General features: G+C 33.5%; 1 protein-coding gene across 1 annotated transcript in view; it reads right to left on the bottom strand.

Moving 5' to 3' along the window:
• Nucleotides 1-13,077, bottom strand: part of Pof (RNA binding domain-containing protein painting of fourth) — an 86,346-nt gene that overhangs the window by 35,796 nt on the left and 37,473 nt on the right. Inside the window, exon 10 of the mRNA XM_072527079.1 lies at nucleotides 10,219-10,268. Coding sequence (XP_072383180.1) covers nucleotides 10,219-10,268 — 50 coding nt within the window. The remainder of the gene's footprint in view (nucleotides 1-10,218; nucleotides 10,269-13,077) is intronic.

The raw sequence follows: 13,077 nt of genomic DNA, 5'->3' as shown, positions 1-13,077 counted from the left end.
TGTGGCATTCAATTTCAATTTAAAATTACATGTTTTAAATAACATGAATAAACATTCTATCCATCTCATTAGATATAACCATTTTGAGCATGTAATACATGAAAAATAATGTAAAAACGAAGCCTCATATACCTCGTTAACTATCTCTTTAATTTTGAGAAATGTAAATATACATACTTGTTGAAATGTTAAGGAAAAGGAATAATTCTCGTAATTTGTGAAATGGTTTGAACTTTACCACGCCAAGTTATGATGTTGCTTGGCCTGCATCTTAATCTTTGTCCGCTCGTTATTTGCACATTATTAATGAAATATTTTGTTATTACGTTTATCCACAACAAAATACAGTAGAAAAATACAGCAATATGATGAAGGGAATTGATTGATTCATTTACAATGTCATTGCGTATATAACTGCTTTTTTATTATATAAATTTGAACTTTTATATTGAAGAATTAACTTTTAATTTGAACTTTTATATTTTATAGTGAAGACATATCCGTACACTGATCTAAAAAACCTGGTTAAAATCCACTGTATTAACACTTGGCAAAATTATTGAGAAAAATTAGGTACTAAATTAAATGTAATTTGCCCAAAAATAACTGAGGTCCTGGAGACTCCTTTAAACAGAAGAAACCAAGTCATTATTAATCGTTTAAGAATTGGCCATACTGGCCATAATCATGATTTTTTAATAGCTACCCAATGACAACCCCTTTAATTTTGATTGAATAATAGATAGTTTATTAAAAATGTATTGCACTTTTTTAGATTATGTTTAAATCTTCTGAATAACTAATCATAATTGTATAATAGTTTTAATATGATTGAGTTCAGCTCTGATCCCAGCGCTATATTGGTATGATCGTTAACCACACCTTCTGACGCCGTTTTTAATATACACGTTAATATGCTCATAGCTTCTCCATAGATTCTAACAGGATGATCTGCTGGCGCCAGTAGTTGTTGGCGCGCAAGTAAAATAAAATGGCATGTATAAAGTTACTGGCGTGTAGTGGCGAGCAAGTCCAAAAAGTGCATGCATTGTGCCAGTAAAGTTAGAATCTTTCAACTTTTCATGCGCCAGTAACCATTTTATCGGCGTTTTAAATTGAATTTGCACGTGTAAACCTTTGTGTTTTGTGGTTACATATTTTCAATTATATTTTTTATAATTATTATCATAATATATAGATAATATTTTATAATATTATAATATTTTTACATTTTTGGTTAAGCAATTTTAACAAATATCACTTCAAATGAGAAGTTCACGAAAGTAAAAAATTGAGCTTCCAGGACATTGTAGCAATCCAGTTTCTAATGCAAATTCGGCCTCTCCGCTTATCATTTCTTTTCTTTTCCACACGGCTAATCATCTCTTCAACAATACTTTTTGGAATTAAATCGGAATTGAAAAAAATATTCCACGGTGCAAACTTAAAAATAAAACTGGCGTACCAAAATATTCTGTTCTGTTAAATCTAGTGTAAAACTTCACTGGCATGCAAACAGGACTGGCGGAACTACTGGCGCCAGCAAATCCATTCGTGTATAAACTCGCCTTGAGCCGTATTGCTTAAAAATAATTATACTGCCGGTGTGTAAAGTATCAAACACAAGTATTACTCAAGTAATGTCTTTTTTATAATTTGTGTTTCAGCAAAAATATGGGATCAATCTGTACTTGTATGTACTTAACATCCCTAATTTCAAAAAAATCCACAATTAAAAAAGTCTGAGATAAGATAAAATTCGATTTACGTCACTATGATCACCATTATTGTAATTTTTTTAAACAATCTTTAGAAACTAAAAAATAATATACACTCTAAAATGTGACTAAACGGGAGCATATTCTCTAAAAAGACTAATAAGGCCCATACAGGCAAGAAATGTGTGTAACAAAAGTCGGTAAAAATGGATAAAGTTTTTACATACCTACCGCAAAAAAGTAAGTAAGCGACAAACAGGATGGAATAAAAAACGAAAATTCATTAAACAAAATGTTATTACTACTTTTTAAATAATTCAATTATCTGCTATTTTTTACTTATTCTAATCATAAAACCTGTTTAAAAGCCGCCATAAAAATATACACAAAAAGTGTATATTTTTTATAACCATCATTTGAATTAGCAAAAAATGCAAAAAACATATTATATGCTGTTTAATTAAAGTATTATTAAAGGAAGTGTAATTACGACCCAGAAATAACAAAGATATTATTCTAAACGGGTTTCATCACTACCGAAAAAAGCCTGTATGACTTTGTATTAAAAAGAGAATTGTTTTGTATTTTTCTATTAAAAAAGTACTCAAAACAAGTTGAGAAACCAATCGTTATAGTCGGAGAGCTAGCTACCTTTCAGTATGCCTGGAAGCAATTTTTTTATAAATAAATTTTACGGCTACAAATACATTAAATATGCTAATATGTTACATATAAAAAGTTTATAGTGTAAAAGTTATTAAGAAGTTTAGGACGAGAAATCGACTTTTTAGATGGTACACATTTTTTTAACAGCTGCACATAAATAGAAAGTTTAAACCTATTTTGATAATTTACTATTAAAAGCTTTCTTTTCATTGGGATAACAACCAATAAACAAAATAGCTTTCCGCCATTGCAGAACCACCAAGCATACTTCGGGCTAGTACGTGTTACGCCTGCATTAAGATTCAAACACCGCTTAAAATACGCGTAATGTCAACAACGAAAACAATTGTAATTGACATTGGTTTTACATCCATATGTTACGTCACAATCAATAAAACTGAAGAAGTACAGAAAGATTTTCTATTAAAAGAATGAAATAGTATTTTCACTTTTTTTATTTCTCCTTGACTGATAACCTCAATTGCAGTGAGATTTCCACTTTTCTAATTAGCACAAGCTGCTTTTCTTAGCAGCATTTCATCAGTTGTAATCTCATCTATGGAAATTATATTTTTCTTTACAAATTGCGAACTGATTACGTGTGAAAAGCTGCTTGAAGGTACCATTTTTGTGTGCTAATTTATAATAGTCTGAATCCTCTATTTCAACAACAACCGCTAACACATTTCGTGGGTCTGTGCGACAATGGTCAACATCAGGCACTTTAATTCTCACAGTATCACTTATTTGGGCCGGATGAAACTTTTTTCTGAGGTTCGCAACATTTTTGTTGCTTGAAGAAAAAGATTATCTTTTGCAGCTGCTCGTTCTGAAGAAATTTGCTCGTGCTGTTCAGTCAGTACAGATGAAGACATCGGCTATTTCATGACATATCTTGACTTTCTGAGACAGGCGTGCTATTTTGCGGATCTGTTCCATTCGAATTGTATTGAAAAGTATTCAAATAGGCCTCTAGCTATTCCTCAGTTTCAATATTATCAATTTCACCGTAAAGGAGAGAAGACAACGCTAGGCTCTTTTTTGGTTTAACGCCAAACATGCCTTCATATGGCGTATTCTTTCGTGATGTTATGTTTTTGGCCAATTGAATAAACGGTAATTTTTCTGACAATTTATTTGAAACATTATCTTGCATCCGCGCCGTTAACATTTTCTGTAAGTCCTGATTGGCTTTTTCTACCGGCTCTTTCTTCTCCTTGGGTTTGACCGTGACGAGGCTTTCCGTGCACTATTTTAACATCTTTCCACATAGTGCATAGCTCAGATATAACTCGATTATTGAACTCTCTACCATTATCCGAATCTAATATGGCGGAAGCACCAAATGTTAAAAAATATTAAGGTGATAGAGGAACTTGCCCAAACCCGGGCATTATTTCTAAAGTGGGCCCCTAGGTTGATATATATGTACGGTACAGTTGCAAAGCGGCAACACTGTTAAACGTGAAGTTCCTTATGAGACCAAAGCACGGCCAACCATTTCAGTCGCTGTCGTAACTCGTTTGAGGTGTAGTCAGTAAATAAGCTAATGGTCTAACATTTGGCTTTAGTTTATTTTTAAAATAAGAAATTTGATATTTAAATTTTACGTAAGCGTTGCTTAATCGGGCCCCCCAAAATGTCCTAATGTGGGCCCCTTTTTTGGCTTGTAAAATTGAAATTGATTGATAATGTTGTTGCAGATATCATGCCGAAAACAAAGACATTGAGATCATGGTCCCCTTTCGGACATCTCGCTCTCCGAAAAAAGACAATGGGTATAAAAAAGCTAGTAAGATGTATAATGTGCCAAGATCAACTCTGCAACGATTGGTCAATGAAAAATATGGAAATCTCTTAGATGCATCTCTTAAAAAAGTTGGTAGGCTACCGGTTTTATGCAAACAACTTGAGAATGAACTAGGCAATTATTGTTTAGCCATGTAAGCATCATGTTTTGGCCATACAAGAAAAGATTTACGAAGAATGGTTGTACATTTAGCTGAAAGGAATCACGCTTAGCACCCTTTCAAACATGAAATGGCTGGCCAAAAATGGGCAAGTCTTTTTTTTAAACGCGTAGTTTAAAACGATGGAGTTTTCCCATGGATGCCTCGGTTAGTGTCCATGATTCAACCCCATAGAGCAGCAATGTAAACACGTATCATCTCAATAAACGGATTTTCGTTTTTAAGGGTAGGTTGTAATCCATAAATATCTTGCTCATTCTGACAAATGCTAACCTGGCTTTTTCAATTCTTTGTTTTATCTCAACTGAGTGGTCCCATTGGTCGTTTAGGGTGGTTCCTAAATAGTAGTAACGGGGCACTTGGAGTATTTGTTGCTAATCTACCAGTAATTGACTACGTGGAATATTCTTCTTACTGATGTCCATGTACTTCGTTTTCTTGATGTTAAAATCAAGCCCGTATTCTTGACCGATTCTCCAAAATTGCGTTACTAGTATCTGTAAACCTTCTAAACTGTCTGCAAACAGGATGGTGTCGTCTGCATATCTGATGTTATTCAGGCGCTCACCATTTATGAGAATACCCACTTCGATATGCTCTAAGGCCTGGCTCATGACGTGTTCCGAATAGACATAGGGCAGAGAGTATGCAGCCCTGTCGTACTCCTCTCTTTATTGCAACTTCTTCTGTTAGTTGGTCTTTCACCCGAATGGTTGCTGATTGGTTGTAGTATATGTTCTTAATTACTCGAAGGTCTTTGTTAACCAGATCAGTTGCCTTTAGTATATCCATGAGCTTATCGTGCTTGATTCTGTCGAAAGCTTTCTGGTAGTCGATAAAGCATACATAAATATCGCAGTTGACGTCTCTGCACCTTTGAAATAATACCTGAACCGCGAACAAGGCTTCTCTTGTACCTAACGCATCCCTGAATCCAAACTGCGTTCGTGAGATCTGTGACTCACATTTCTGATAAATTCTTCTGTGTATTATCTTTAAGAAGGTCTTAAGAATGTGGCTCATTAGACTGATAATACGATGCTCTTCGCATTTTTTTTCATTAGGTTTTTAGGTATAGCAATAAATGTAGATTTTATCCAGCTCTCTGGGATTTTTCCCGAGTCATAGATTTTATTGAACGTTGTCGTAAGCCATTTTACTTCTTCGTCTCCCATGATTTTTAGAAATTCTGAATGAAAGTTGTCGGGCCCTGGTGTTTTACCCGTTTTGGTTGCTTTAATTGCGGCTTTGACTTCGTCTTGAGTGATTGATGGTCCTGTGTCGTATTCCATAAGTATCTTGTTGTTATCTCCGTCGTCATCTAATATCTTCTCAACGTATCTCTTTCAAACGTATCAACGTTTCTCAGGAAACTATTCATGATAAATTCTTACTGATAATAACGTATAATATCCAGATCATATCTACCATTTCATCAAAAGTAAAGTTATCTTAACTATTTAATTTTATTTTAATTAGTAATTGGCTTTGAAAAAAAAAATATCCCAAAAACTAATAAATTTAGACATAAGGATTATTAAAAGACATAAGAATTGAATTATGGTAATGATACTCTTCGATAGTGACATACAATACAGGGAAATATTTATAATACTTAGAAAATAATGTACTTGCGTTTTGACTTACCCTGTATTCGATATAAAGAAAATTATAAATACAAATCATTTTTGAAGATTTTGACAATCAATAAAAATATATGGCAGCAATAGACCATTGTTATTGTGCTTGTTTTTAATTCTACAGGGAGTTGAACTTGTTACGATTTTTATAGAAAATTGGTTATAACTTTGTAAATACCCTGTATAACATAACAAAACTTTATATTGTCGTGATTAGCAAGTAAAGAAAATTTCTAATATAAAATAAAATACAGGGTTTTTCATTTAAACAAGCATAAGTTTGTCTGTCACAATGTTATCGAATACCCTGTAACATTCTAACTAATTTTGTAAAGTGAACCTCAAAGTTCTACAATTTTTGTTATTAACTTTAATTGCTATTTATTATTATAACGGATCTACTGAGCTTTATCACACTAATCGATCACCCTGTACATATATTATACAGATTTTTCTAAATATTATAAATTTTCCTAGTAATTTATAGTTTACATTTGAAATGTTTTTCCAAAAACTTTATAAAATTACAAAAATTCTTGTAATTAGTGACTAAGAAAAATATTCAAATACTCTCGATTCCTAAACAATTAAAGGCGGAAGCTTTTCAGTGGAAATTACAACGCATCATGGAAAATTCTACTGTGACAGTCGGGCCAACTCTTTAAAACCTAATTAAGTCGACCGGTATCAGAAAATTTTAAAATTACCGTAAAATAGATTATCTTAATGAAATACAATTAATGCTAGGTAAGTAATTTGTGTTTACAGTAACTGTGAATTTTCCAACGGAAATAGTAGTCGTACGCAAAAGTTTACTAATATTGATTATTCCACGATGTCAATTCGGTTTTGTTATTATCTAGAATGCACATTTTTTAAATGTGTAGTTCAGAACTAATTGATGAAACAAAGAGGAATGCTAAATTAAAATTCTTAACGTTGCAAAACGCAACGTATGATGCAAGGACAATCACTGCGATCAAGTGAACAGTGTCTATATTTGTGGTGTGGCAAAAATCAGATAATGCTTTAGGATATTTTCTTCATTGGGGTTCTATAAGCAATAGACCAATTTTACGAACACATTTCATTTCGAGATTTGTTTCATTTTTGGACTCAAGCAATTTACTCACATCAATCAATTCACTTCCCAACGTGGCCTTGATTAACGCCTAGTTACAGCTGACTGTAACGTTGCTAAATCTGCATTAAGTATGGAAATGTTGTACACGGTTCGTAGACTTACTACGGTTGGCTCTTCCGACCAGAGTACACAAAAATACAAAACCCATTTATTCGCGATTGAAACTGAATGTAGAGGGCAGGTCGATTGCAGTTTTGATTGGTTGAAGGGGAAGAATTACATCACGAGAGACCTGTTTCGGGCTTAATGTTCATTCTTTAGGCGGAAGAGGCAACCGTAGTAAGTCTACGAACCGTGAATGTTGTAGTGCACTCACAACTTAATGTAGAGGTTACGTTAGAGAATGATTCTCTGTTTTAATAACTGTGATGGCATGATATTCATGAGAAAGTGAGCTACAAAATTCAAAGAGTTTGTCCTTGTCGTATTGAAGCCTCAGGCTGGAATCACGGGACAATTCTGTCAGTTGTTCTTCTTCCTCTGTTGAAAGTGTCGATGACAGGAAAGGGTTTCTGACCCAGTCATATTGCTCCATATCTTCTGGAAAAAATTTCTCAAAGTGTTCGTTCAATGATTACATATGTTATGTAAACATATTTTTTAAAGAGGGATCAAGGATTTCTATCGATTTTTCTTGTAGAATACCTTGTAATGCAGGGAAACAGTCAATCTCTTGATTTTCTAATTTTCTTTTCCATAAGGGCAACTTCTTCTGAAACCCAGTAATGTTATCTGCCAATTGCTTTCCTTGTTTGTTGACTTATTAAAATTATTCAATTCCTTAAATATGTCACGACGTATGCTAATTTTATTATAAACTCTGAATTAATAAATTTTTGCGCATTATCATGTGATTCTGTATGTATATACGTGTAAAATTCATTTCTTAATTCGTATACACGTGCGAGTCCGTTGGCTTTGGACAGCCAACGAGAGTTGCAATAATAAATTAAAGAGGTGTGCTCGGCCTCCATTTCTTCACAAAGTTTATGGAAAAGTTTTGATTTCACGGGTCGTGTTTTAATGTAGTTCACCACTTTAATAATGCTATCCATCACAACACTTAATTCAGGTGTAACGTTCTTTGCTGCTAAGGCCTCTCTATGTATGACACAATGTGCCCATTTTACACTTGTAGCCTTGGTTTTGATGAGAGCTTGTAGTCCTCCATACTGTCCAGACATCGCTCGGGCACCATCCGTACACACGCCTACACAGTTATCCCAGTCAATATTATTTTCAGTCATACATGAGTATAAAATCTCGAATAAATCAGTAGCTTTACAACTTTTACATATTTTTCTATTTTTCTAAAATAACAAATCCTCACAAATATTTGTTACTTGTATGCACCGTACATAACATATCAATTGAGCATCATCACTATTATCAGGCGCCTCGTCCAGTTGAATGGCAAATAAACCTGAAAGTTTCTCCACAATTTGCTCATTAATATCTTCTGCCATGTCAACCGCTGCAGGTAAAATCAGTTTCTCAGCGATCGTATCTGGTTTTTTTTACATTTGGCAACACGGTAAGCCACTATGTAAGAGGCGAACAACGCTTTGGTAGCAATTGATGCTCTTGAAACCAAAGCCATGGTCTGATGTTTTAGCTGTTTTAACATTCCTACTCTCGCGTGATTCTTCACTTTGTTTTCTATTCTTTTGAATATATGTATCAATTGTTGATAGCAAAAAACTCCGCGTGCGTCACAAAACAAAACAAAAGCTTGACTAAATGACATAACACGTGCGACAGCAGGGAACACGGGGGAGGGGAGCCGACAGGCGAAACAGAATGCGCCCGGCACTCACCAGACGCCAGTGTTGCCAATGTCCGGATAATTATCTGAGATTCGGATAGTTTCGTGGACCATTGGATAATTTTCAGATTGAAGAGTTTCGGATAATTCAAGGGTCTATCGAGTGGATGTTATATTTTTTATTTTACTTATTTATTAATACATCTATCTTATACTCATTTGAAATCAAATAAATATATTTTCTATATTAAAAGTTCGCGCTATATCCTGGACTATATGCTAAGAATACTTACTGGAAGATGAGTATAATAAACGGGGCCTCACAATTAATATACAAAAAACCGAGTACTCAGTTGCAGGAGAAAAATCGGAAAGCATACAAAATGAAATGGGAACTATAAAATCAATAGAACCTTCCAATAATTAGGAGTCCAAATAGTCAAAATCAGGGTGTACCGAAGAAATGCACTCAAGGATTGGCTAAGCCATTGTAGAATAAGAGATTATTGTAGAATAATAAAATAACAAAAAAATACCCAAAAGAAGAATTTACAAAACAATACTAGAATGTATGGGGACGATGTCGCCAGCTCACTAGAGTTGATAGGGTGAGGAACGAAGATATTAGGAGAGAAATGGAAATTGATCTAGACATTATAGACACAATTCACACCAAAAGACTAAACTAGTATGGATACCTGCAGAAAATGCCTGAAAATAGATGGCCAAAAAATATAGAAAAATGGACACCGCCTACTAGAAGAAAACGAAGTAGATAAAGACGGTCCAGGAGAGAACATGTCGCACATGCAATAACCGCTAGAGATTTCTGAAGATTGATTCGACAGAAAACGCTGGAAATTAGTAAGCGAAAAACGGCGTCAGATGTAGAAGATTGTTTACTTATTAATAAGATTTAATATAATGAAAGATAAAAATTATTCAATTAAAAAAAAAAACCAAAAATTCCCCGGCGGGAAATCGAACCACGGTCCTCGCGTAACAGGCGGGCATACGCACCACTGCACGACGCAGTACATTTAAATTTAAATAATTGTTAACATTTGTAAAATCTTCTCAGCCATTTTCATTCTGTAAGAATATTCTACACAGTGTTAGAAAAAATATGAATGAAATCAATAAAGCCATTCTCAAGGTATGGCGTATGGCAAGGATTTATTTTTATATAATAGATAGTTATTATTAGTTATATAATAGAAGTTTAAATATTCTAAAAGATGTAAAAAATCAAAGGTATCTCTTTAGAGAACACTAAACAATAAACTGTGTATATTTAATTTAGTGTTACACTTACCATGCTATCATCATCATCATCATCATCACTAGAGTCGTCAGCATCATTGTCTGAAACAAAAACCAGATATATCGATATACTCAAGTACAATTAAAATTATACATATACCTAGTTTCTGTCTATATTTTTCTAAATATCTCACACATAATTCTTAAAAAAACGGCGCGTGGCACTTGTGGAGAGCAGACAGAAGTAAATACTTCTTATAGCGCGTTATTACTATATGTGGGTTAATGAAATTTTATGTGGAAATCTAAAGACTGTCTACAAAGAGAGAACTTTTACATATTGACTGGCTCATCCATCAATACCTTAAGAAACATTTAACACCAAATTTTGCAGTATGTAAGACATCCAAGAACATACCAACAACGTTCAGAACATATTTGGAAAGAAAGCTCCTTGGAAAAGAAATTTGTCTCCATTATGCCAAGATCAATATAAACATTGAACTTAGAATATTACATAATAAGATTGCAGAGGTAACCAACCTCTTCTTTTTCAGCCTTTCAACAAGCTCTTCAAGGACATCATGGAGTAAATATCTTAAATATGAAAAGCTTAACAAAAAATGAAATAAACTAAAATCAGATCGATCAGGTAATAATCAACATCCTTTTATTAAAAATATTAATAACAGCGGGAATCAAGCGAGTCAGCAATCTTCTTCTCATCATATCGATGGCTTGGTTTCAAATGTGGCTAACTACAATTTTTCCATTTTCGAACTATTTACACAGTAAACCGCATAATTATAAGTTTTGTTCCAAATGTGGCGAATTGATTTAATTTAAAAATTGGCGCCAGAATATATAGAACCATTAGTATCTATGTACACAATGAACGTAGTTCGCAATTACATATGTAGCTATGGTCTGTTTTTTAACCAGGAGGTTTTAAATTTTAAATTTCAAAAATTATATCGACGATTTTTTGTATTTTCTGCGTATTCCTTACATTTTTTAGATTTTTCGTTTGCATTTATATAAAAACAGTTCTTTTCAGAACTATTTATCGACATATTAGTGTTATTATTTTCTCCACCTAAAAAACGCCGAGTAGATTTGGGTCATTTATCTTCAAATGAGAAACAATGCATTATAAACATGTATAAACAAATCAAAATTGATAATTCTGGAATAAAAATAACAGCCACTGTAGCAAAAATAAAACAGGCAACAGGTTAGTTTTGCAGAATAGTTATAGTTAAACTCAAGACTTACTAAAGTAATGTGCTAATTTTAGGTGTTGCGAATTCAACTATTTACCGAACAATTAAATAATATAAGCAGACTGGAACAGTAAGATGTCCTAAAATAATTGGCGGTCGACCTTCTATCCTTGCAACATACGATGAAAGAGTAAAAATATATATTGGAAGTGAATTGGAAAAAATTATTATTCAAACATAAACAAACAAAGTTAGGTTAGAATCGACGTGTGAGGTTGTCCAATACTGATTACTGGATTACCGCAAGGCCGAGATAAGCAACCAAAAAAGAAGATGTATTTGGTGACTTTTCTAGTAACTTTCTTGGGTGTGAATGTGTCTTTTTAGTTTACTCCTCCTGGTTAAAAAACAGTATAGTAACAAATAGCCACCTTTGGAATGGACATCTTTCGATGTAGGTGAAGTTAGCGCCATTTATTTTATTATAACTCATAGTACAATGAACATACCATACGTTGTTCTGTGGAAAGGAATATTCAAAACATTGTGGTAACGTAAAGCTTGATGGGGAACATTAAAGTTAATCTGGCTTAACAGGTTTGGACAATCAATAAATCCATGTATGATCTTATATATAAATATAGCTCCTGACATATCACGACGGTTCTTGAGTGAGGGTAAAGATAATAATTGTTGTTTGATACAGGAATAACCATAATGTTCAATAGTAGTGTGGACACAGTAAGCACAATATCTCAAAAATTTATGCTGGACTCTTTCTATGGTATCAATATTGTTCTGAAAATAGTTCTAACTAAGCAACAATTCACTAATCTTGTTGAATCAATGGAGAAATACTTGCAATTCCTAGTAGCGAAAGCAAAAAGTTTAAATGCCTTTATTTTAATAGAGTATGTGGTCACAGAAAGTAAGCTTCTCATCGAAAATAACTCCCAAATCCCGAATAGAAGGAACATAATTCAGTGGCTGATTATTAATAGTATAGCTTGTTCCAATTCTATTAACAGTGATAACAACCCAGTCGCCGGCGCTCGTTCCACAGCGATATCCGACGCCTAAATGTCTCGGCAGACACCTAAGGGTGGTATAGATAACACTGAATCTTTTTTCTGGCATATCAATTATCTCGGCTCTTTGTGTAGCGTCTTTCCCGAGAAAAATAAAATCTTCTAAACATTTTAGCAATTTCAGAAAGTTCTGGAGTCTTCTAAGTACGTGAATTTCTTTTTTTTTGTAATTTCTTAGTTTTACTTTTAGCTTATCTCTTTGATATATCTTTTGTGGTGTCGCTCGTTGTGTTTTAAACGCGTAGTTAAGTTGGATATAATATATGGAAGTTAATTTATCAGGGAGCAATTTATCAGGCAGTTTTTTATAGAGGCCTTTAATTTCACTTAGTGTTATGTCGTAGAACATTTCTTATAATGTTAATAAAGTTGCGCGTTGGTAAAGAAGTGTAATATTTGTCTTTTTTAGTTGATAAAGACTTTGTTGACTTTTCAGTTAATTTTCTGAAAACGTAATGATTTTATTTTTTGTTGAAAATATTAATTTTAGCTTAGTAGTCTTGCAGCTCTGTAAGTCAAGGTTTTTTAACTCCGTCCGCCAGATAATTGAGTAGATTTACTACCTCAATGCTCTTCTTACCGGTCCTAAGCCCGGATAAA

The sequence above is a fragment of the Diabrotica undecimpunctata genome, chromosome 3, assembly GCF_040954645.1.
Source record: "Diabrotica undecimpunctata isolate CICGRU chromosome 3, icDiaUnde3, whole genome shotgun sequence".
In the NCBI taxonomy this organism is placed as follows: domain Eukaryota; kingdom Metazoa; phylum Arthropoda; class Insecta; order Coleoptera; family Chrysomelidae; genus Diabrotica; species Diabrotica undecimpunctata.
The sequence above is the reverse complement of the archived record's forward strand: the minus strand, read 5'-3'. Positions and strand labels throughout refer to the sequence as shown.